Source organism: Megalops cyprinoides, chromosome 12, assembly GCF_013368585.1.
Source record: "Megalops cyprinoides isolate fMegCyp1 chromosome 12, fMegCyp1.pri, whole genome shotgun sequence".
Taxonomy (NCBI): domain Eukaryota; kingdom Metazoa; phylum Chordata; class Actinopteri; order Elopiformes; family Megalopidae; genus Megalops; species Megalops cyprinoides.
This window is the reverse complement of record NC_050594.1, coordinates 35,412,215-35,438,743: the sequence shown is the minus strand read 5'-3', so window position 1 is coordinate 35,438,743 and position 26,529 is coordinate 35,412,215. Positions and strand designations below refer to the sequence as shown.

Genomic DNA, 26,529 nt, shown 5'->3' with positions numbered 1-26,529 from the left:
GAAGTAATGTTAAGTGTTTCCTTAACCAATTCTGTTTTTGGCGTCTAATTAGGTGAAACAGCATCATATCCGTACATGTTGTAAACTTAGAAATATTTTGAATCTTCCTTAATGTCTACTTTGACTTACAATTGACTACAATGCAGAGGCTAATAAAGGCTGGATGTGATAGTTTAGGCTATCTAAGCATACAAGCAATGGTGGGAAACAACCATTGGAGTGGCAAAGGATTTTCAATTATGTAATTGTAGAACAGCTAAATATAATGTACAAAACAGTTTGGGCATTGTGTCTTTTTGAAGTTGAGTCTGACGATGCATCTAAGTGGGTAAATCTGTGCAGATGACACAGAGTAAATGGATGTTAGATATGCCACTGTTGTGTCATCTAGGTTATTTTTACCCCGCCTTACTCTTAGTGGTGTGTAAGTACACTCTGACAACTCACAACTTGAGATGGCAAGCTGGGGAATGCACCGCCAATCGAAAACTTAGCTGAATGGCATACTTGCCATCCTAAATACATGCCTGATTGCAAGGAACTGTATGTATTGCCATGGTTGTACCTGTAGTGGTTCCTTTTGTCAAAAACAGATGTAACATTTGTACTCAATGCATAATTTGCCAGCCATCCTGGCTAAACTTATTTGCTATCCACATAAAATTGTAAAAAAAAGTACTCCCATTTTAAAAGGACTTATTCCAAATGATCTCATTGGGCATCATCATATTAAAAAGGTCTCCCCAGATTTTGTGGTACAACAGACAGGAGCACATGCCAACTGCCATATTGCACCGACAAAGCTGGACCACAATGTATTTCTCAGACACTCAAGCAATTACATCAAGGGCCCAATTTACATCAAGCTTCCTTAAACAATACTTTTGAACATGAAAAACCAACATGGAAAACCACTATGACACTCATTTGACAGGCTCCTGATGAAGGATTTACTCCATATCACAGCTTTAGCAATAATCAAGAACAAATAAAATGACAACACCTGTTAAAACATTGCCATACAAATTTTATTATATAACATTTCATGACAAAATACTGTCAAACTAAATTTGCATTGGATGTACTTCACACTACTCTTACCCACTGATTTCCCATTCTGATTATGATCCAGTGTAAATACAACGCACAAAAACGTGAAACATAACCTTCCATTACCGGATCCTATATGTGAACATCTTAGTGGCAGCAATAAAACCACTAGGATTTAGTCCCTATCACATTAGTTTGTGCATTCTTTTTATCCACAAAGAAAAAAGGGGAAGTTAATTATATAATAGAAAAAAAAAAAAACAGAAAATTGGTGTTGGATCACTCTTCCTGTTGGCTAAGATAAAATGGTTTTAAATAAAGTTGTACTGGGTTTTTATTAAGGCTCAGACGTTCACATGTTATTGAACCCCATCATTCCTTTCATATTACCAGCCGCCCCCTGCTGGAACTGTCTCATCATGGATTGGAGCCCAGCCATGCCACCTGAAACAGAAAGAAAAGCTATTCAGTGTACATTCCATCATAACACATGCACTCCAGGAATATTTCCACCCCAAGTGCTGATCCAGGATCAGCGAACCCAACCCAAGCCATTACATGTACAATGACAACCAGTCAGTACTTTGAAAGACAATCCTTCTAACATGGAATATGGAGCATGGACCTCCAGGGCTAACATACCCATGTGGTGAAGAACTCTAGGATCCATCATCTTGGCCATCTGCTGGTTCAGTTTCGCCATCTGAGAGGGGTTGACATTCTTGGACATGTCTCCACCTGCAAACACACATTTCTACATCAGAAAATGTTTACAGACCAGACTGAGGTGCTCAAGAGATGGGATGTATGTTGATTTGTAAATTACTTTCTCGGGATATGGCATTTCCTGGACTCATCTTGTATGGATTAGGTACGCCCATGAAACTATGCATGGCTCATGAGAATCATGGAAAAATGGTGCAATTTGAAAACAATTTCCTAAATCTGTAGGGAAGAGGAAATTAGTCTAAACATACTGAAGTAATGGAAATGATACCTAGTAGAGATTTGTCACTGTGCTATTTGGTATGCATTAATATATTTTTCTGACAAGGCTTGCTTACTTTAGCAGGTCTATGCTCTTTGCATCAAGCACTGACTGTCTGAGACCAAGATCAATACCTAATCATTCTGTAGCAGAGACACCTGCCAATTTGCACTGCAGCTGTACAGAGAGTAATTTGACTTTTATACAGCTGGGTATTTCCTGACAATTCACAAAAGGGTACAACAGTAGTTTCCCACTCACAGTCAGTCTACATATTTCATCGACAAACCACAAACTAGCAAGTTTAGTTTTATGCTGTTATTACAGTTAATCTGACATGACTGGCTATGAAGACCAAACTCCCAAAGCAAGGGGAGGAGTGATATCAAAACAATCATATCATGATTTCTTCATGTTTGGGAGATACATAATGTTTTGTGTTTTTTTTACTGGAGTGATTTAATGCTTTTACCAATGCAGTACCAAGGGAGGGCCATGTTCCTACGCCTGATTGTGGCCATGGCTAATGTCAGATCACTTGAATTCGAACCAGCTCCAAATCAAGGAGGTTGAACCTTTTTTGAAATTAGTTCTTCCAAGCCAACAGAAGTTTCTCCCCTTCCCTCACTCGTTTTTTTTTTTGTTTTGTTTTGTTAAAATTGAATAAAGCCATATGGGACAAGAAACCATGGCATATCATGAACAGATCCATAACTGGCTGAACTTGATGTTAGCTATCCAGGTACATCAGTACGTAGCTTCAATTTAACAAGTTTTACTGATTACATGTAACATCATTCTGCCAATCAAAGTATTTACCTAGTTTGTTGCAATATTGTTGTTATATTAATGTTTCTAACTTTTGAATGATGCTGCTGGATTCCAGCTAGCTAGCTTTGGAGACATCTTTGTTTGGTTCATGTTAATGTTGCTGGCTTAGTAACAACTCTTTACTTCTCTTTGTTGTAAACATTAAATTGTACATTTCCATTAACAGTAATTGTCGACTGAGGTAAGAGTAAATGTCCTGGAGATACATCTGTTTATTTCAAAGGTGCACTACACATTTAGTTTGTCAGACAATATGTTACTCCCTTGTTTCCTGCTCTCAAATGATGGATGCTAGTAACTTTGGAGCAAGGTCTATTGCCTTGTGGCCCCTTACTGACATTACTTACCTTGCCTAGATTTGCTAGCTAGCTAGCTATGTATGTAGTATGTTATATCATTATATCAATATCATGGATACTGGCATAGCTAGGGGGCATTTTAGATATGATGCAAATTATGTTTTCAAAAAAAAATTAGATCTCTCCTCACTTTATGTAGCAACATAACTAACCTTAAGATCAGCCAACTATGGATTTTATAAAAGAGACATTGCACACAACACAAACACACACACACACACACACACACACACACACGCAATGAACACTTAGTCAAAACCCTCAGGAGCATGACCACATGACCTAAAATGCGACTGCAGCCAAGCCATCACCTGTACCTCAAAGGAGGTAGGAGGAGGGAAGATAAAAATATCATTTTCACTTCCAACAACCACCAGTACAACATTCAGAGCCTTTATTCCATTAATGACAGAAAGAGGTGTTATCAGTCGTTTTTCAGATCTCTGCAATGTTATTTACTGTACACACACAAGAAGTGTTCATATATAAATAAGGTAGCTGAAACATCAAAAACAAAAAACTGGTTTTGCATCTAAACCTTTTCTTGCATATTAGATCTTCAATGTATAAATCCTTCAAAGACACCTCCTTTACCTACCCATTTTCAGTAATGGTGGCAGAGTATGTCTGTGACTGTAGATTAGGGGTTGCCTGAGGAGTTTGTGTGAATGAGCGAATGAATCATACAAGTGAAGGAAGGGGTGATGTATCCCATAAATCTGCAGCAGAGCAACACTTGCAGGCCTACCTTTGAACAAGCCCTTGATGCCGCCCATCTTCTTCACCATCTGGGCAAACTTGGTGTACTGGGTCAGGAGCTCCTGCACATCCCTAGTCGCAACCCCTGACCCCCGAGCCACTCTCTGGATTCTGTTTGGCTGCTTGCTGAAGAGCTTGGCACCATCTTTGTTGTCAAGTTCTTGGGAGAGAGAATCACATTGAACCAAAACCAAATGACCCTGAATCAACTCAAAAAATACACAAATAAATACATTTAACATTAAAAACTAACACACTACCAAAAGTATCACAAAAAATCTTCCTGAAGATGGGTAAGATTGCTGCAGAGCTTAAGTGGGCACCTCTGTAATAGGCACCTCTATAATGCATGTCTACCCAACTAAGCACTTTTCCTGGATTAATGTGAATGCTAATATACTCATGGGCTTCTTACACGCAAAGTAGTACTACTTTTCAATTACAAAGAATAAGAAAATGAGATGGCCCAAGTAGATGTTAAATGATGACCTGAATGTAAAGTGGTATCACTCCATTACCAGAGAGCATGTGAGCCTGGGTTTCCCTGAGTGTCACTAATGACCATAAATGATGATCTTCAACAATGAGGTGGATGTACTCAGTGTTGTACCTTGGTCGTTCATGCTGTCCATGATGGTCATGAGCTTCTTCAGCCTGGCCATAGACTCCTGCTCATTGCCTTTGCTCATGAAGTCAGTCCCAAAGCCTGGGATCATCCCCTTGAGGCAACAGGACATGTATATATATTACATAAGCACACAGGCATGTACAAACACAAATAGACATTATACAATCATCTTTGAATATTACCTATTCCACCACTAGGTGGAACAGAGAAAAAGTGATGGCCCTTTTGTATTCTGTGAATGGGACACTTGAAAAAATGTTTATATATATATATATATATATATATATATATATATATATGTGTGAACACATATATATACATATATATGGCCCTTAATGAGCGGGGCATAAGAACTCCTAATGCCTCTAACACTCATTTAGTGGCATGGCTACTGTGCACTCGGAATGGTGGCTGGTACAGGAAATTGGGACGACGCCTTGTCTCCTGATTGGGAGCCGGTTGGTCATGGGGAGGGCTTTTCTTTTTAAAAAGCCAAAATGGAGGGAACCAGTGTGTGTTGGGATGCACCTTTTAAAATTAAGTTAATGTCATGGAATTGTCAGTTTATTTGGCAGAATTGATGTCATACATATTATTAAAATGTTGGAAATAAGGGTAGTCATCAGGCAATCGTGTGCCAACCACATAAAGAAATGTTTTGAAAATGTTAATAGTTGCCAAAACATGTAACCGTTTTCGCCACACCATAAATTAGGTTCGAGTGATAAAACTAAGAGCTACATGGACACATCCACACTTAACCGCAAAATGCCCAGGTGTCTCAATAATTTTGGACCCTAGTATGTTTATATATATATATATATATATATATATATATATATATATATATATATACACACACACAGATGAGTGCATCTGGGATGACTATGCGATGACTGGCTGGTACAGCTGTGACAGGCAGTGCAGGTATGTCCAAGTGCTGCCCTAGTTGTTATTATGGTAGTAATCATTAGCCTTAGCCTGTCCTTACCATTATCTGACTGAAAGGACCCATCTTCATGATGTTCTGGAATTGTTCATACATATCTCTGAGGGTGAACTGACCTGTGTGGTGAAAACAGACAGCACAGGTGATTATTGGTGGCTGCACGGAGCTATATGTCATGTGACTGGATGCTGCCAAGATGGCCACGATGCCAACATGACTCTACTGAATACCACAAAGAAAAAGTGACAGACAGACAATGCACCCAGTTACAAAAGTGTACACTTTCACAAGCAGACTTCTGTCATTTTCTGACTGTTGCCAATTACTCTGTTTTCAGTTAGACAGTTACAAGGTTTTCACTTTGTGGAGAGTGTAGGGTGAGTGGGGCATGTGAGGTCAGAGAGGTGGTCTCACCATGTTTCAGCTTGTCGATCAGTTCTTCATTGTCATCCAGTTTCAGCTCATTCACCTTGTCAATCAAACCTTCAATGTCTCCCATGCCTGACAGGAAAAGGAACATTCAAATCATCAAGCACACAGTTTGAACACACAGCATTTAAACGAGTCAGACAGATGCACACAGCTCCATATCTGACATATGGAATGAGCAACTCTTCCTTCAGTAGGGAAGATGCTCTAATGTGCAGTCAGGATGCCAGGGTGAGGTTCAGTGTGGGGTCAGGATTGTGAACTCACCCAGCAACTTGCTAATGAAAGGCTGTGTCTTGAAAGGCTCAAAATCGTCAATGTGCTCTCCAGTACCTATGAAAATGATGGGACTCTTAGTTGCAGCCACTCTGCAAAAAAAAGAAGAAAAAAATGGAAGTGACAATTTTTCAGCTTCAAATCGTAATTTAGAATATCAAGAATTCTCTCAACTTATCAAAAATCTTGGAAACCAAAAGCTGAAATCCAGAAGCCATTAAAGCACCAAAGTAGGAGTTATAAGTACAAGATGACTAGTTAACGAGGGCAATCGCTGGTGTAAGTCATTGACCTCATTATGTCATAACAGATTAACAGCAGACAAGTCAGGAATGATGTCACCACTCCAAAACAGTGCAGTGCTAAGCAGCATCTAACTCTGGTGTTTAGACTGAAGTCTAGGTGCAGTGCTCAGCAAGCTGTAAGTCTTCATTGAGTTGGAGGCACTTACGCGCTAAGGGCACCACCACCCTTGGCGTGTCCATCAAGCTTTGTAACAATCACTGAGGCCACATCCACCTTGTCTTTAAAGGCTTTGGCCTGGGCTTCGCAAGCTTGTCCAATAGAGGCGTCCATCACATAAACAATGTTGTCCGGTTGCTTCACACAAGGGAACAAACAGAACAGAACAGTCTATTAATATTCACTTTTTAGTAACCATTCACAGAGATGGCTATTCTAAAAGCACATCCATGGAACTTCGGTTTGGATAAATGCAGCTGGTTAACAAGTTCTCTGTCACTCACCACAGCATTGGAAACCTGGAGCATCTCCTCAAAGAGTGAGTCTTCCTGTTTGTGTCTTCCACTGGTGTCAACGATGATTATTTCAAAGTTCTCGTTCTTGAATTTTTCCACACCTTCAGAAGCTATGATGACAGGGTCCATCTCTGTGTAACTGTAGGCATAATCACAAATAAAAACTTTTAAGAAAGGTCTACTGGTATTGTTGCAAATGTCACGCAACACTGAATCAGTGCAGGACAGACATTAGGGAATCAGCCTGAAATGTGTTGTATGCGGCCTCAAAAGTCAAGGTGGCTTTGAATAACCTACCTTCCATAGAAGGGAATTCTGGCTTTCGTTGCATTTTGCTTCAGCTGATCAAAGGCACCTTAAAACAAAATAGTTGGCCATAATTAAATTGAATTTAAATAAAGTAAAATCTGAATATGACTGCTCTTGGTAAACAGAATGCTTTACCAGCTCTGAATGTGTCGGCGCATATCAAACAAGTCTTCCAGCCTTTTCTTTGGTAATAGTATGCCAGCTATGGAAACAGAAGCAGGAAATTGGCGATCTGGGTGATTGGTGCTTTTTCAGTAGAGATAACAGCAAACTCTTCCACCTATACGTTACTGAGGCTACACCAGTATGACACCTGTAAACTAGCAGCTTCGCACATTAGTAACTCTCAGGTTGCTTTGTAATGTTTAATTAGACAATGCCCTCATAATTTGCAAGTAATCACCAAGAGAGACAAATTTTCAGTTTTTAATTTGGCATAGAAGCACGAATTCATAATCTTTACCCAATTAAAACTTAAAAAGAAACACAGCACATAGGCTGAACAGTACCAGTCCAGGGCCGCTGTACTAAGCCTTACGTTTACAGTTTATTTATGCTGCGGTTCCCTTGGAAGGCCTCCTGTGCTGTGCTCATCTCAGGGAGCCAACGCTGGCCCCGCTCACCTTTGAGCATGTTGTGGTTTTCCCGCTGCCCTGGAGCCCCACAAACATGATGACGTTATTCTTCCCCTTTGTGGGCATCCACGCCTTCACTCCTGGGTCCACCAGCTGAGAGAGACAACAAGTGTTCACCAACACTTCCCACACCAACCTCAGGTCTACAAACCTTACCACAGCCTCCACAGCCTCTAGTTAAAGAGCAGCACATTCTCACACGCCATTTTGTGAGGCATATCTTATACTACATACAAGTTACCCTACATGGACTCAGTACCAATCTTGTGCATTCAGATATGTACAATATTCTCAGTCATACCACAACTGCATTTAGAGCATTTCGTACTTCTAATCTAAGGAAACCGAAGTAGGCTTATTTATCTCCAAGCTAATTTCTTTCCTGATAGCCACTTATTCCTGCACACGTCTTTATAAACCACAGCTTATCAAACAGAACAGAAACAGAACATCTTAGCCAAGCTGTGCAGCAATCGACAGTGCGACGTCCTGTGCCTTCAGGAGACACACAGAGGAAGTTCCAACCGCGTCGAACCGTACCTGGTATGGTCCTGGTCACTGAACGTCCTCACCGACAATATGGCAGTGCCATATTGGTTAAAGTCGGTTATAGAGGTTATAGAAGCAACATCAATGTCTGAACAGAATAACATTGAGGTTCTTACAGTTGAGCTAAACAACATCATAGTAACTTCTGTCTACAAACCACCACCAGTAGATTTAAAAGTTCCCCCACTCTGATCCAAGAGCACACAACAAACTGCAAATCATCATTGGAAACTTTAACAGCAAAAGTACCCAATGGGTGTACAAAGAAGCCAATAAGGTTGGCAAAGCTGTAGAGAAATGTATGGACACCCACCAACTCAGTCTCTTTCATGACCCCACGCTCCCACCTTCATTTCACAGAGCCCATTGGAGATGCGGCTACAATCCAGATCTTGCCGCTGTCACCAGCAAGATTGCTGGAGTGTGCAAAATGTTTGTGTCTAATCCTATCCCTCAGAGTCAGCATCATCCAATCAGCATTAAAGTTAATGCTGCAGTAACACCTACAATAGTGCCTTTTAGAAGGTGCTTCAACTACAAGAAAGCTGATTGGAATGGTTTCAGACAAGACCTAGATCAGAAAGTTAGGAGGACTGTCCCAACTTCAAAGAACTATGATAAGTTTGGTGAACTAGTAAAGAACTAGTAAAGACCACTCGAAGACATATCCCACGAGGCTGTAGAGTTGAATACATCCCTGGACTCTCTAAAGAAAGTGCAATACTCTATGACAACTATGTAGACATGTACCAGACAGATCCTTTCTCAGATGAACACACACAACAGCAGATGACACACAACAGCAAAAAAGCATGGTCAACTGAGCAGATCTTGCACTTTGGTCCTGAGGCTAAGAACTGGCTTCTGAAACTACAAATACTGCTTGAGATCCCATGAGCTACCTAAGATCTGGAAGAAAGTTCATGTTCTCGCTCTGCTAAAGCTGGGGAAAGATCCATCAGTACCCAAGAACTATCGGCCCATCTGACTACTGAGTCACACCTACAAGCTTCTTGAGCGCATCATTCTTATCAGAATTGCTCCTGCCATCAATGAACACCTCATCCCCGAACAAGCAGGTTTCCACCCAGGCAAGTCAACGACTAGCCAAATACTCAACTTCATACAGTACATCGAAGAGTCTTAATAGAGTCTTAATTGTCCACATTATACTTCCTTTAAAATCCAATAAAATAAATGTGTTTAACAAAGGTATTAGGCAAAGTATTGTAATTTCTCAGAGAATCACTTGAGGTGCCCTGCTACCCATGACAGGAATACTGTCATTTAGCAAACAAACCTTGACCAACTCCTTGAAGACAGCATGCTGGATCATCCTCCTCTTGTTCAGACCAGAGGCCATCTCCTCCAGATCAATGGCTGCCCTGAGAATAGAGGGAAGCTACATCAGGGATTAATGTTCTATTCATCAGATTCCACTCCAAAGGCACATTTAATACAAGTCTATTAGCCCCCAACACAGACACTGTTCTGGGAACTCCTTGACAAATGTCAGCTTGATAAAAAAAAAAAAAAAAAAAAATTAACCCTATGCACACTGCTGATTGTGGATATTTTGGACTCTGTAGCAAAGGACGAGAGCAGTCACCCAGCCTCGAACCTGGGTCTACGGGGTGCCAAACCTGCAGCTTGACCGCAACTGCAGCTATCTCACCCTTCGCTACAGACTCCCTTCAAGTTTCAGGCTGATTACTTAGGATATATATTATTTATCCACACATGCTATATATAATTTTGTTCAAAACTAATTTGTCTAATTGAAAATGTCATCAGGAGTCTTGTCCACGATATGTGGAATTCCGGAGGAAAGTAATTCGTTTGTTGAAAAAAAAAAAAAGCCTCTTTAAAAGTAAATATGTCAGATTACAGGGCTCCAGATGGCGACTAAAGTGGTCGCCAATGCGACTAACTTCTTAATTTTGCTACCATTTTTTTTCTGCCAGTCGCCAGTGGCCACCATTACCCACAAGCAAAAAAAGACTAGAAATGCCCATATGTTTTGTTTGTGTACTGAACTGTCATCTCTTGCGCCTGCGTCTACCTGCCCTCTCACACGAACTCCTGTACGGTTTCCAAAACATAAACTTCTTTGCACTCCTGTCCTGCGGTGGTTGAAGCATTAGCTGTACAGATGAACAGAAACAGTGGTTGAAGATAGTTTAACATCACGCTTATCGGGTTAAAATTTTGAAGTGTTAACTTTATGAACTCTATTTAATTTAGTTCGATGTAGTTTAGTTCGACGGAGTTTGAATTTAGAAGTTAGATGTAGCTAACTGCGTAGTTAGCCAACCTTAGCCAGCTGGCAAGAAAATGAAATGCGAAAACGAAAAAAAAAAATCTGACTTTTCCTCACTCCCTGCCCGTCCAAACTCAGCCTCCTCTACATCAGATGCCGATGATGTTGAGACCAACTCGAAAAGTGAAAGTTCTCAAGTGACATTTGAGTCATCCTAGCCCGATTCAATCAGTGTGCAGTCCTTTACAGATGATGATAACCAAGAGCAGCGAGTGGAGTCTTCCTCTCCCATCCTTGCGGCTCCCACCCCTACAAGACAGTTTAAACCAGCTTGGTTACAAGAGTTCGCCTGGTTACGTTATGACAAGGGGAAAATGTACTGCACCTTTTGTGCTGAAGTAGGACAAGAGACTGCTGGTAAAACAGAGTTCATTACCAGTTCGAGTCATTTTAAAAAAGAAACCGTGATGAAGCATGGTGACAGTAAAAAACTTAACGCCAGGGATTGTGTCATTGCTCAGTCTGACCCTCGTGCCACCCCAATAGTGAAAGCAGTGCAACGAGCGAGTGATAAAGTCGCAGAAAAAGAGATGAGAGAATTGAAAATAAAATTCAACGCAGCCTACATGATTGCAGTGGAAGAAATGCCATTCACAAAGTTTAGCTCTCAGATTCTATTGATGAAGAAGAATGGCATGGGTGTGTCAAAGACATATGATAATGATACAACATGTGCAGAGTTTGTAGGTTGTATTGCAGATGAATTGAAAAGCAGTGTGCTGGAGGAGGCTTTAAAGGCAAATTCCATCTGTTATAACTGATTGTGGAACAGATGTCTCAGGAAAAGACAACGTTATTGTATACTGTAAGCACTTATCTGAGGGAACAGCTGTGACCCGTCTAGTACGGTTGGCCGAACTTGATCACAGTCATGCAGAAGGAACCCTAAATACTATCAAGTTGCTGCTTGAAAATGCAGATCCACCCAAATCCAAACTGGTGGTGCTTTTGGAGCAGATGGTGCAAGCATTAACATGGGTGCAACAGGGGAATAGGGGCACGTTTCAGAGGTGATATGGGTGAACATGTCCTGTCCTTCCACCGTCCACCTCATCGTCTGGAACTGGCAATGCTAAGCACTCAAAGGTCAGTACCAATGATTGAGAAAGTCTATGACCTTTTGCAGCTTGTGTGGAAAACATATCACTTCAGTCCTAAAAGCAAGCGAGAACTGAAGGCAATAGGTGCCGAAATGGGCTGTGCAGTACGAAACCCTTCGGCTGTTAAAACTCAGCGCTGACTGCCACACATTTATCGGGCACTCTCGGTTTTCCTTCAGTCAAATTATGCAAAGGGGCAGGGGCAATACATTGCTGTGCAGCATCACATGGAGCACCTTGCAGCCACATCCAAAAACACTGACATAAAGGGAAGGGCCAAGCACATTGTGCTACAAATGGAAAGCCTGTCTTGTGTTGTCTTCTGTCACTTTTTGCATGATCTTTTTTCAGAGGTCTCAAAACACAGCCTCACACTTCAGAGAAATTCTCTGATCATCCCACAAGTGGTTGCAGCTGTTGAGAGCTGTCTGGAGACAGTTAAAAAGTTGAAGGTAAAGCCACTGAGAGAAGGGAAACTAGAGGAATTCATACAGCACATAGGGAAAGATTCTGAAGGTAAAGAGAAGCAGGAAGTTCTGCCAGTAAGCAAGAGGCAGAGAGCTGCAAGTTACCCCACTGTCATAACTTTCCAAAATGTCAAACTTAAGGGCCCCCAAAGTCATGCCACATTCACAAATGATCTGAATGCAGTCATTGATAAAACCATTGATATTACTGTTAAAGAACTAGAGAGAAGATTTGGAAACATGCTAATGAATGTTACAGAGAAAGGACATTAAAAGGGATCAGAGGTCATCAGGTCCTTTTCGGTGTTCTGTCATGATGCATGGCCAGAAGATGTTGTTACCTATGGCGAGGAGCAGATTAGTGAATTGGTACAGAGAGCTCTTGACAAACAGTGATGTTACAGCTGTCCAAAGGGAATGGAGAATGCTGAAAACATTAGTGAAAGGTCAGTTCATGGATAAGACATACACTAAGTTACAGAAAGTGATCCTAAGGAAGGAGCCATTCTGCACAGATTTTAAGAACATTCTTCACTTGAAATTATGCTGGTGCTTCCCATATCTGCAGCTCAGTGTGAAAGAGGATTCTCAGCACAGAACAGAATCCACTCAAAAGTGCACAGTTCCCTAGGCCTTACAACACTGGAAGACTTAGTGAGGATCAGTACTGAGGGCCCCTCACTTGTGCAGTTTGACCCAGAGCCCAGTGTGAAGTGCTGGTTGTCTGCAAGCAAAAGGCGGCACAGACCTAACTACACTGGCTGGCCAAGTGACACTGACATGGTGGTGGTGGGAGATACGGACTCTGATCCTGAATAAGCAGGAAACAACTAATTGTACATAGTTGAATAAAAAAGTGAAAAAAAAAAAAATAAAAGAAGACTGGACATTTAAGTATTTATGGTAATATGATTGCAGTATACTGACCATTGCACATATTGTGTATGTAAAGAATACATTGTGTAGCCTACGGAAGGCAGAGCAAACAAAGGCAGACAGTACAGAGGGGAAAGAAAAGGCAGTGCGAGGCAGCTCTTTAACAATGTAGCATATGACATCACTATATTTTGGCTCCAGAAAATTTGATTTGGCTCCTAAATATTTTGTGTATCTTTGTGCACAAACAAACAAAAACAGTCCTATTTAAGCTTTCACGCATTTCCCCATGATGAGGACTGCAAGAGAGTATGGATTCATGCCATCAAGAGAGAGGAAGTCCCGCTGTTTAATGGCTGTGATGACAGAGTTGTTAGTAGCCTGCACTTTCGCAGCAACGACCTGTTTACAACAACTACTGATCTAAACAGAATTTAAAAAGATGCGGTGCCTAGCTAGACTCCTTATAGCTGCTTGTATTGTTTGTTTAGTCCACACTGAAAGATGTGCAAAAAATCACCCAGGTCATACAGAGATCGTTACTGTTACTAGGCAGATGTCATCTATCAATCATCTAGTACTGTATGAAATCAGTGGCGTTTGGCACTAAACAAACAGTACGTAGCGTTCGTTTATTGATTATTGGTGAATACTCTGGACAACAGAACTTTGTTGACAAACCATAGTCATTTGTTGCGTGTCTTTTCAATATTATTTTAGCCAAAGCATCTCCTTCAACAGACTGATGCAAACAATAATTTATTCTGCGCTCTTGTTCCTTTTGCCCCCTAACATATTCAATGCTATCTTCACTACACCTACAGTTTGTGTGGCTCCTCATTGTTTTTAAGTGACCTGTAGCACCGTGCTCGTATTACAACATTACCGTCTACTACGTCGGACACTATACCAAAAAGACCATGCACGTAACAAACATGAATGAATATTAAACTATCATGACATATGTTATAACAATGAACAATTGGATAATTTCATTACACAGCTTTACTGAAGTGCATTTACAAGCTGCTAGGTGGCTTTATCTAACGTTAGCCATCTCTCCGTAGCTAGCTGACATTACCTTCATAATTAAAAATAAACTGTTCATGAAACAGTTTATATCCACGATCCAGTTTAGATCATTTTGTTTTGCAATATATATCCACCGTTTTGGCAACCTGTGAGAGCCGGAATTTTGCAGATTTGCCAAAGATCTGGAGATCATCAGAGAGAGACACACATCTTCGCTGAAGGTAGCCATTGTTGACCAGAAGTAACTTTACCCCCTGTTGCTTTCCAATACGGCGGCGTGAAAAAGGCCTATAGAGACTAGGGTTGGGTATCGTTCGAATTTTATCGATTCCAATTCCGATTCTGCTTATCGATTCTGATTCCGATTCTGCTTATGGCAAGACATCAAACACTGTACAGTTTTTCAGACCGACGCTGTGCTGTCTTAAATGTTTGGTCAGGTTTGATGTGCAATGTGACTGCCAGCTAATTAGATTCCCACATGCATTGCACTTTGCCTTAACATCGTTTCTGTGAGGCCACACTTTTTGACCATTTACCGCGTTCATCTTTCATACTTTTGTGATGTTAGCCATGCATGCTAGCTCGTATTTAACCCTTTCGCACGTAACTTATTTTTATGCTATGTAGCGCACGTGTTACGTTACATGGTTTGTTATGTTTTCACCAGCATTATAGAGGGTGTGCGTTGATGTCACTTTCCCACTGGAATATGCCCCCTCAGTCGGACTGTGTGGCAAAATATCCTGCAAAATGGCTGCGTTTAGTACGGGAAACGGCAAAACCGGGATTATCTGTTTAAATTAAAGCCAGTTGGACTCAACAGTGATCCTTATAATTTACCAAAGAACCAGTGGTCCATGGACATTGACATGTGGCCAGGAATCGGGTTTTCTGACATTTATATGTACCTGATTTTGATGCCAGGGAAACAGGCTACTCAAAGCAAAGCCTGAAGGCATACAAAAGCCGGGAAATTCTAAAACGTTTAATGTGGCTTAATGTTCTAAAACTGCGATCAATGATCATCAAATCTCTCTCAGACACTTTCTCTTGTCAGAAACACTTCCTCCTGTCAAAAAATCAAAACCGAAATCCTAGGAGTATGGTCGTTATCTCATGTTAAGCGTTTTCCTCTCCATTGACGCCCATTATAAGGAAAAAGCTTAACATGGTTTAATGTCCCAAAACAGCAATCAATGATCACCAAATTTGTCTGACATCTCACATGTCATAAACACTATCTCCTATCAAAAAAGCAAAAAGTTAAGCATTTTAGAAAGTCCACAAAAGGCTTGATGCTTGGTCGTACCTCAAGGCAGGATTTGTTGCCGAAATTAAAGCGACGAGGACACCAGTGGATATTCTGGTTGTATGTGGACAGGTTTGCACAAATATTTTTATTTTATTACAACTTTTATTTGGAAAACTGTAAGGTACACGTTTCGGTGCCTGGATTCCAGTTGTTTCTGCAAATTGCAGCGTTCCATTTCATTTTCTAATCACACCAGTTTTAGCATATGTACTAAACGGCTAATCACACCGGTGTGACCGTACGCGCGAAAGGGCTAAACAAATGGACACGCTGTTATGTTGATGCGTGATGTAGTCATGTAGACAGGTCCTGGCAGATAGCTACGTTCATCCTTGCATATATGTAGCCTTTGTTTACAATAATAAAGGATTATCGTGTTTAGGAACCGATAAGCAGAACCGAAATTAATTTTTTTTACGGGTACCCGGTACTTGGAATTTTGGAATCGGTTCTAATTTGGAACAGAGTTTCAGTTCCCAACCCTAATTGAGACTGATGGTATAGATTGTTTGGGCTTTATACTCATATAAAATCATAACAGAGGGACATTCCATTGCTTTATAATGTGAAAAAATATCAGGTGAGATTATGCTTAGAAATTTGAAAGTTAGATCAAAGTGGTGTTGTTTATTTTTAACACACACAGTTTACATAAACACTGATATAAATTAAATGGAAAACAAGTATAGATTGCAACAATGTGACTACATATAAATAATACAAAAATAACACAGAACAATACATATCTATAAACATTTCAAGTGATTGCAATCAAATAGAATCTGTTCATGTCTCAGCTATATTACGGATTAGTGCTTTCGATAATCATTGTATGTGTGGTCAGCTGAGCTGAGAGAGGTGCATCTGAATGCACTAACCCTATCAACAGGTGGAGACTGCCTCTTCCTAGTACACAATACTGTTGTTTGACTGAACACCACGAAGAAAATCCATGTTTCTGGTACATAGCAAAAAATGTTCATTCTTTCTGAAATATCCAAGATATTAAACAGGGATGTATTGGAATTCTTTAAGTAAAGGAGAGGATCACTGGTGAGGCAAAAATAAAGGTGGACTGCGCCACTGTTGCAGAGCCAACATTATGTTTACTGATGATTTATCTGATGCATTGAAAGCAACAAGCCACCTGTACAAGGTAAAACAAACAGGAAGTTTCTACATACATAATGACCAAGTTATGAGGTAAAAAAACATGACCACAATTTGCTGCTTTTTGGTAGTAGGGGTTAATGAACACATGAGCGCCCAGATACCTTCTAACATGGTGGAGATATTTATCATGGAGTTCCACTGTAATTACTAATTGCGACCAAGCAGATCCCAGATGCAGCAGGTCTGAGGATAGAGGGTAACTTTACTGGGCACCTACTTGACATTTTCTCTGAGCTGCTTCACCAACTTGATGTTAACATCAGCTTCCAGCAGGGCAGCGCACACTTCTTTCAGCATAGCATTTAAAACCTGGAGAGCAGATACAAAGAGTCACACCCTTAGAGCTCAGCACAGCCTGAAGGTTTGGCTCCTCCCTGACTCAGCTCACACTAAGACAAGATACTGTACATTCTCATCTCTACCTCAGTACAGTCAATTTTTTTTTTTTAAATTCCATTCATACTTTTTTCAACAAAATTTTAACAAAAAACAATTTATTACCTTAAACAAGTTGAGTCCTATCCAATTTTTTTAAATATCCATCAATTCCATCTTTAAATAACTATTTCACAGTAAAAGCACTCACATATTAGCTTAACATTTTTTTGTACATTTTGAATCTTAAGAACCCAGTGACATCCCTGCCTCACTACAAGTAATTAACTACAGTACATGGCTTGATACTAAGATTGCTGAGAAAAAAGTACTTAAAACTTTCAACAATTTGTTTTGACATCAATCAATTCATGATACAGATGTATTGAAATGATTCTACTCAAAGCAGCTAGCTACAGGGTCCTCTCGAGGCAGAGCAATAATTGTAGCTACAGTTATAGCTATAGTTAACAGGAGGAGGACAGCATGAGAAAAGATCCATGCAGGGAGATCGGAATCACTCAACTCAAATCATACTCAGCTGTAGGGAATGCCAAGCAGACTGATATTACATTTGAAAGTATTTATTTAGTTCTGCTGCTGATTTGAATTCAGGGCTATCTTGCTGGTGCACTTACCTGCAACCGTTTCCTCAATTTAGGGACATTCAATGGCAATGAAACCCTGACTTACACACTTCTGTCCCCAGTGAAAGAACAGCAGTTTATTCCGCCACTGTGGGATCCAGGTCATTGTCGTTAGATGACCAGAACCCGATAGATCAGTCAGGTGGCTCAAGATGAGCTCCTTGCCTCCTGAGCCACTACAGAGCCTGGCAACTCTCAGTTTCTACTTACATTTTTATGTTTAGATGACTTAACATTATTTTTTAAGAGATAGCTTACCAATGGTTCCTTAGGCTGAATGCACACATCAGTAATCAGTTTTCTAAATTTCAAGAATTTAATTGTAACTTTTTGTTTGTGATAATCATTTACATTTATAAATAGATATATAATGGAGTCTATATACTGATATGCTGACATAAGAATTAAGCACATATAGTGGTCATAAACTCTTGAACAAAATCATTATCATACTAATGCTCTCTAAAAACCCTGCCTGTAAAAATCAATTTGGGCTCTCTCAATAACATCTAATGTGGTACTCAGTGGAGTGCAGTGGCACATAATGAATGGGGAGAAGCCATCACCATTTGAGAATTGCAGGAGGAAAAATATTTTGAGAAAATGCTGTGCAGTCTATCAAAGTAGATGGATGCCGGTCAGTCTGCCAGTTTTCTACACATGAACATGGTGAGATTCAATAAAGCAATGTTTGTCTTCACAGCAACAGGCCAAATTTCAAGGTACATTTTTGCTTATAACTTTGGAACCATTTGTCCTAGGGTTGTGATCTTTGCTTTTTTTCTGTGATCTTTTTCCCCTGAATCCTTGGGTCATCTCGATTCGAATGCACCCATAGCCGTTAAAGTCTGCCATATTGGATTTTCCGCCATTTTGAATTTTTCAAAAAACCTACTTTTGCGAACTAGTCCTAGACCGTTGATCCTATCACCACCAAATTTGGTACGTATCATCTACAGAGGGTTCTGAACTATACCATTGAAAAAAATTTAAATCCCCATTACTCTGGCACGAAAGCAGATATTTCAACTAAATATCTTGTGCTTCATCAAAGTTAAGGATCCTAAACTTATGAAACCTCCGTGTCAGCCATTTTGTGTTTCATCCATCTTTGATTTTGTCAAAAACACATGTAACCATCTCCTCCTAGAGTTATGGCACAATGAGGTTTTGTGTATTACCTCTTTGGACCATTGTCTTTAACAGTTGTTAAAGGATAGTTGCCGGGTTGAACAATATGGCCTCAGTGCCCCCACAAATTTGCCCATGAAGGCGCCATAAAGTGAGTGGCCATATCTCTGCAATGCTTTTGTTCATTGGCATAAAATTCGGTACACATGCATACCATGAGGCCTGGGTGACACACACAGTTTAGTGAAATTTGGCCACTTTGGGGTGCTATACTGAAAAACAGGTTTAAACACCCATGTGTCCATGTACTTAGATTTTAATGACATTTTGTTCCAATGGACATCACAGACCACACAAAGAAAAGCAGATATTGCGACCAATTTTTTGTAGATCATTACATCATTACATGTCAGATCCTAACTGGGAAATGAACACATAGTTCAATATCCAAATGGCATGGCTGCTAAGATACAATCAGCTTGCACCACTTGAAATAGGCACATCTATAGGCGTGATATGGCTCAGAGAGGATTGTGATGTTGCCGTCTTGTCCGCAAACTCTCTTTGGAATGTCCCGGTGGCAAGAAAACCCAAGGTGGTTAGAACTCAGAGATGAACCGGTATTGCATGGGTTCTCTGCGTTTCTCTGAGGAGAAGAGGCTCCAGTTCCTCACAGAGGCTCAGGAAAATGGCCCTTGGCAATCTAAAGGGACTAATTAGCCATACATCATCACTGGCAAAGAAGTCTGGCTGGTCCCTGAACACACGTTCATGCCTGATTAGGTTATTCTCGATATCCTCTAAAAGTGCTAGCACAGCCATACTGATTGTGAATGCTTTAAGCTTATACATTGTAAATGAGCCTGTTATATAGCAGTACGCATTAAAAATGTTCACTACACATGGTGATGTGACGTTTTAATTTCTTTTGACTACAAGGCCCATTTACAATGTTAATATAATAATGCCAAATTGACAGTCAGTTTTGCCATAATGTCCGACATTGTTCACAGTTTAGTTAACCCAGTATTTCACATGGATGCATGCACGATAACAATCATCAATTATTGACACAGGACCCGTTTACTTGCATCACCATAGTTCCTCTTGGTGTCGCCAATCTGCAAATTACAAATTTTATGCGGATGCCACCTTGAGACCAAGCGCAGAGGTATGCATATTTTCCCCGCAAGTATCTTTTCATAAATACCATTTTATGTGTAGAAAAGTGCTCAGCACGATTTAAGTGCGTACGCACCGTTAATACATCTGGCCCCTGGTCTTTTAAAATGAGATGGCATCCACCTGTCAAGGGAGGGTGCAGCTATCATTTCTAGAAACCTGGATCATAGTCTGAATTGTTCTAAACCCTGACTTATTAGGGCCAAGGCCAGGCAGCAGACTTTCTGTCCTTCACAGATGTCTGCTTTTTCCCTTGAACCACCCACAGAGACAATGTCTGTTCCCCGACTCTCAGTCCCAAACTCCTTAAAAACATCTAGTAGGTGCATTTGTGCTGATAATCTGATAAAAATTAAAATTTACAAACCCGAAAATAGTATTTGCAGACAAATGGTCCTTAAGATTGGGTTAATAAATATTAGGTTGTTACAACCTAAAGCTGTGTTAGTAAATGAATTGATTACTGATCACCAATTTGATATCTTATGCCTGACTAAAACTTGGCTTAAACCTAATGACTTTATGCTGTGTTCCATTTGAACTGGGAAGTCGGAATTTCCAAGTTCCCAGTTGGAAATTTCAACTGAAACGCCCCCTGAAGTCGGATTTCCGACTCGGAAAGTCAGAGGAACCTCACCAACGCCGACTTCAAAATCCAAGATGGCTGCCCCAGGCATCAACAGTAGTGAAAGCTGTAGTATTATACTGTTTATTAGCACTTGTCTTATTTGTGTCTCATTAAATCAGTCGTACACACAGTATTGTCTAACTCCTATCTGTGGACATGTTGCTACGGTGTCTGTATACGCAAAATACTGCATAATGCGTTGTTATCAACTGGTATTGCTAACAATAGCAGGTTGAGGTAGCTAGCTAGCTACAGTACTAAAGTTGTCACAACAGGTTGCTTGCAGTGGCTGTGGTAAAATTAACTATTTAGTCAGAAGAGATGTGATGAGGCTGTATTAGTTTGATAGCTAACTAGCTATTAGTAATATGACAGTTGAGCAAAATGCGTGAAAGGCAAATTAGCTCGCTAGCAAGCTACCTAGCTTTCTACATTCGTTTTTTTTATTATTGTAGCTAGCTATGTGTTTGTGTTTGTTTGCAAGGGGATATTTGCATTTGTCATCAGAATGTGATAGTAGCTAGCTAGTTACATTTATTATTTTGTTTGTATTGTAGCTAGCTAGCTAGACTTGTGTTGTAAGGTGGTATTTGTACTTTTCAGCTGAATATGCAAGTAGCTAGCTAGCTAATTTGGCTTTCACGCACCTTGCTAGCTAGCTAGCTATCAAACAAATACAACTTCATCATGTCTCTTCTAAACAAATAGTTAATTTTACATTCACACTGCAAGCCGACGTATTCTGATCTTAAGTACCATTTGCTTGCTAGCTAGCTAGCAACTTAACATTAGTTAACTAGCTAGCATTAAGTGCGCCAGGCCATTCATTCATTAGTGGATATAACTCCTTCTATGATGTTTTTGTGGTGGACCTCATATTTGTTCTGTAGTTGTCTGTATTCCGAAAGGGCAAGCACAACAAAAGTTTTCGTGGAGGCGTCCATCTTGGTTTTCCGACTTGTTGTACTGGAACGCGATCAACTCGGGTGTGGTTAGTCCCAGCTCAGACTTCCAATTCCCGAGGCAAATAGAACGCAGCATTATCGCTCTTAATGAATCAACTCCTCCCATTTACAGTAAACACCAGGTCCCTCAACCTACTGGCAGAGGTGGCGGTGTTGCTGCTGTACACAGCTCCAAACTCTGCGCCACTTTTGAACCTGGCTATAACTTTCATTCATTTGAACTGTTAGTACTTAGCTTTGCATATCCTGACAAGACTGCATTTCAGCTGTTTACCCTTGTAATAGTCTACAGGCCACCTGGCCCGTATAGTGTTTTCTTAATGGAATTTGCCAACTTTTTATCCGACCTTGTTGGCTGTGATAGTAGGCAACTTTACTGTGCATATGGATAATGAACATGACTCATTCAGAACAGCATTTTTGTCTTTCATCGAACTTATTGGACTCTATCAAGCTGTGGATAAACCCACCCATTACTGTAACCATACTTTAGTTTTGGTCCTCACATGTGGAGTAGACATTAACCATTAACCATTAATTATGCCACAGAATCCTGTGTTATCAGACCACTATCTCATCTCTTTCAATTTACCGCTAACATGCTTCACATAATCGGAGCCCAAATTTTCTTCTAGATGCACGTTTTTGTCTTTTACAGCTAATGCCTTTATCGATGAGCTCCGTACATCATACAGCCTTTACAATGAAATCTCCTCTAGCTTATGTTCAAACCCTAGTTTAACTGAAATTAATCAACTCGCAGACAGTATTGGCTCTACTTTACGTAAAACTCTGGACGCCGTTGCTCCCCTTAAAAGGAAGAAAATCACAGACAAAAAGCTAGCACCTTGGTACAATGACCATATGCATGCTCTCAAATAAGCTACGCAAAAACTCGAAAAAAAAAAAAGGCGCTCCACCAAATTACAAGTTTTTTTCCTGGCATGGAAGGAAAGTCTCCTAACCTATAAGCATGCCCTCATAGCTGCCAGATCCAAATATTTCTCTACCCTTATTGAGAAAAATAAGGACAATCCTAGATATCTGTTTAGGACTACCGCCAGATTAACTAAGAGTCCTGCATCGGTTAACCCTAACTTGCCAGCAATTTATAGTAACGAATATTTCATGAACTTCTTTGATAAAATCAAAAAGATAAGAGACACAATACAAAAATTTTCATAGAATTCTCCCTCCTGCCTGGCCAGTCCCGTCCCAGGCAACGTAGGTATGTCTATTAGGCCTACCTCATGCTTTGACTCTATTATACCCATTGAATTTAGTGACTTTTTTTCTTCTTTTATCAATTCATCTAAAAACTACCAGTCAATAAGACCCCATACCAACCAGCTTCCTAAAACAGCTACTACCTGCAAATGGCACATCACTATTAAATCTTATCAACGCCTCCCTTACGTCTGGACACATACCTCAGTCCTTTAAAGTAGCAGTTATCAAGCCTATTCTGAAGAAGCCCATTCTAGATCCCAATGACTTGTCAAACTACAGACCCATTTCGAATCTTCCATTTCTCTCAAAAATCCTGGAAAAAGCAGTATCAAGGCAACTCTGTACCTTTTTACACACTAATAACATTTTGGAAGTTTTTCAGTCTGGGTTTAGACCTCATCATAGTACAGAAAGCGCTCTTCTGAAAGAGCTCAACGATCTTCTACTCTCCTGTGATAATGACTGTATCTCTCTTCTTGTGCTACTAGACTTAAGCGCAGCCTTTGATACCATCAATCATTGTATCCTCCTCGACCGCCTCGAAAACCTGGTTGGCATAAGAGGACAGGCTCTATCTTGGTTTAGGTCCTATATATCAGAATGATATCAGTTTGTCTCCATTAACAACGAATCCTCCGCTCGTTCCAGAGTAAGGTATGGTATACCTCAAGGATCCATGCCTGGGCCTCTGCTCTTCTCGTTATACATATTGCCTCTTGGAGACATCATCCGTAAACATGACATTAGCTTCGCCTGTTACGCAGATGACACTCAGTTATACATATCAGTCAAACCTGATGTTCCTCTGAATATATAAAACATGGAGGCCTGCCAAACAGATGTAAAGAATTGGATGGCCCGAAAATTTCTCCTCCTTAACTCGAAATATTGGTTGCTGGCCAAAATTCAATCAGGAGCAAATTCACCTAGACCTTGATGGTGTCTCCCTTGCCTCGAGCGCAGCTATCAAAGACCTTGGTGTCGTTATTGATCCTGAGCTCTCTTTTGAAGCTCATATAACTAACACCTCTAGGACAGCCTTCTTTCATTCGAGAAATATAGACAAAATCAGGAAAATTGTATCAATTAATGACGCTGAAAAGCTAATCCACGCCTTTGTAACATCCAGATTAGACTACTGTAATGCCCTCTTGTCAGGATGTGCAAATGTCTCACTAAACCCCTTCAGCTGGTACAAAACGCAGCTGCTCGTATCTTAGCTAGAACTAAACGCTTTGAGCACATTACCCCAGTTCTAGCTTCTCTCCATTGGCTACCCATTAAATACTGGATTGATTTTAAAATACTCTTACTTACATTTAAGGCTTTAGATGGGCTTGCCCCTCCCTATCCTAAGGACCTTCTTCACCCATACCTTCCACAAAGAGCCCTTCGTTCCCAAAATTCTGGGCTTCTCATTGTTCCAAGAGTGGGCAAAACTACTATAGGCGGTAGAGCCTTTTCCTATTGAGCCCCTCTCCTGAGGCACAGCTTACCCACCGAGGTTCGGGGAGCAGACTAACTCTCGACTAGACTAGACTAACTCTCGACCTAGGCTTAAACTCTCAACCTAGTCTAGGCTTAAAACATATCAATACCGTAAATCCTTCAGTTGAGGGACATGGCCTGGTGCTGGCATGGATCATAGAGTCTCTGGTAGACTAAGTGGTGATTGGCCGTGATCTGGTGTTGACTGCCTTAGGGTCGCCCTCATGATTATGCCGGTCCCTTGCCTTCCGTCCCCTAGGTATGCTGCCCTAATGTTAGCCTGCCGGGTTTTTTTTTCCCTTGTTGCACACTGGCATCTTTTTCCCTGCCCCTCCTCTCTTGCCTCTCTGCTGTACATTCCTGCATCTCCTATCATGAATTAACCTACATTTTTAAAATCTGTTTTCCCCATCCGGCTCCGGGCTCCTGCCTGGAGCTGTAACTCAAGCACCACTTCGGGACCCCCAGCTCAGCTTCTTCGCCGTCATTTCTGTGGAGCCCTCCATGTATCAAGAACTGGACCCTCAAAGACTACATGCCATGCATATTCTGCTGTATGAATTTTAAGATTTAAGATTTACAAAACTCAGTGTCTTACACACCTACATTGCTGTGTCTTACTACCTATATGTTTCATCATTCTTAAGTACTGTTAAGAACTTCATAGGAAATTCTTTACTACTCTATTTGTCCACCCAGTGCCAGCCAGAAGCAGATGGGCTCCCCCTCTGACCCAGGTTCTGCTCAAGGTTTCTTCCTATTAGTCAGGGAGTTTTTCCTTGCCACTGTCGCCTTTGGCTTGCTCTGAGGGGGTATCAGGCCTGGAATACCGATGTAAAGCTGCTTTGTGACAACTCATGTTGTAAACAGCGCTACATAAATAAACTGAATTTAATTTTTTATTATTATTTTTAAAAGCAGTTATGCTTCAAATATGTTTTGTTCCATGTTTTAATTGTTGAATAACTAAGGATATTTCTTTATCACGAAAAAACATTGCTCAACACATAAAAATCATCTGGAACTTTTATGAATCAACCATACCTATTATGGCAGTTATTTGATCAATCGGCATTTTGCTTTCTAACGTTAGCCATCTTCCTCTTAATTACCGGATCTTAACTGTTAGCACCATTTTTAAAAGCCAGCTAAATGTTAGTATTATGCAACCCACTCTACCCCTGTCCCTTACCTCTTCATTGATGATGGTGGCGTTGCTCAGCGAACGCAACGCTGAGGTTATTTTTCTTCCCAAATCTGCTAAAACCATTTTGACTTCTTCGGCAACACCTAAAAAATTACATAACGTCATGGGTGAACATTTCTGAAGAAACAACCCATTTAGCTGCTACTCTTGGTTTTAGTTGACTACATGGGTAGACTGTCTTGTTATTTTGCCTGTAAAGTTAATTGAACGTACCAATCAATCAGTTGGCGATCGGAGGGCCTTGTGGGCTAGGATGCAAGCAGAGCGTCTGAACTCAGTCCATACAGACGATGAGCCGAAAAGATCGCAATTGGAGTATAGAGGTTCGCACTCTTGTGGCGTCTCCTGGTCCAATGGCTTACTACGTTCAAGAAAAACACAACAACTTAAGACAGCAAGCCAATTTGTCTAACGTTAGCGAACAGATGTGCCAAGCTAGCTAACCCCAGACTTTAAAAATAAGTAGCTAGCTTGCTAGCTAACTGACATTAGCTACCCAGCTAGCAAATTGTGGGTAACTAAACATCAGATAGACAACTAGTTAACCACCACATACAAGAAATCAGAAACCCATGTGAACCAGACAGATATTGATATCGTTCGTAAGATAACTAGCTTGCCCCAGGCCCCACCACCATGGACCCTCTTAAACATTGCTAGTTTGTTTACTAGTCGCTGACCAGCTACAAAAACGCTTGAAATATCTGTCTTCAGCTAGCTAGATATATATATATATAACAAGTAGTTCAAATAACGGTCGATTCACTACCTTATGTGAGGCGGTTACCTTACTAGATAATACTTTGGGATTTCCGCCAGCCTCTGAAAGATCACACTAGTGAACGTCACCAAAACCTCGAAATGGCCCAGGAA

General features: G+C 40.6%; 1 protein-coding gene across 2 annotated transcripts; it reads right to left on the bottom strand.

Moving 5' to 3' along the window:
• Nucleotides 1–1,014: 1,014 nt before the first annotated feature.
• On the bottom strand, nt 1,015–26,523 carry srp54 (signal recognition particle 54). Of its 2 annotated transcripts, none has more exons than XM_036542801.1 (17): nt 26,449–26,523; nt 25,870–26,017; nt 25,642–25,739; nt 17,021–17,112; nt 9,821–9,905; nt 7,960–8,064; nt 7,472–7,538; nt 7,325–7,382; nt 7,016–7,166; nt 6,721–6,869; nt 6,261–6,361; nt 5,979–6,065; nt 5,607–5,680; nt 4,598–4,706; nt 3,977–4,147; nt 1,693–1,788; nt 1,015–1,494 (listed from the first exon to the last, which is right to left on the bottom strand). In XM_036542801.1, the coding sequence occupies exons 3-17, from the start codon at nt 25,717–25,719 to the stop codon at nt 1,403–1,405; spliced, it is 1,515 nt and encodes a 504-aa protein (XP_036398694.1). In that variant the 5' UTR covers nt 25,720–25,739; nt 25,870–26,017; nt 26,449–26,523; the 3' UTR covers nt 1,015–1,402. The 2 variants fall into 2 exon arrangements, with proteins under 2 accessions (XP_036398694.1, XP_036398693.1); XM_036542800.1 differs by having other exon boundaries at nt 26,426–26,509.
• Nucleotides 26,524–26,529: the final 6 nt, after the last annotated feature.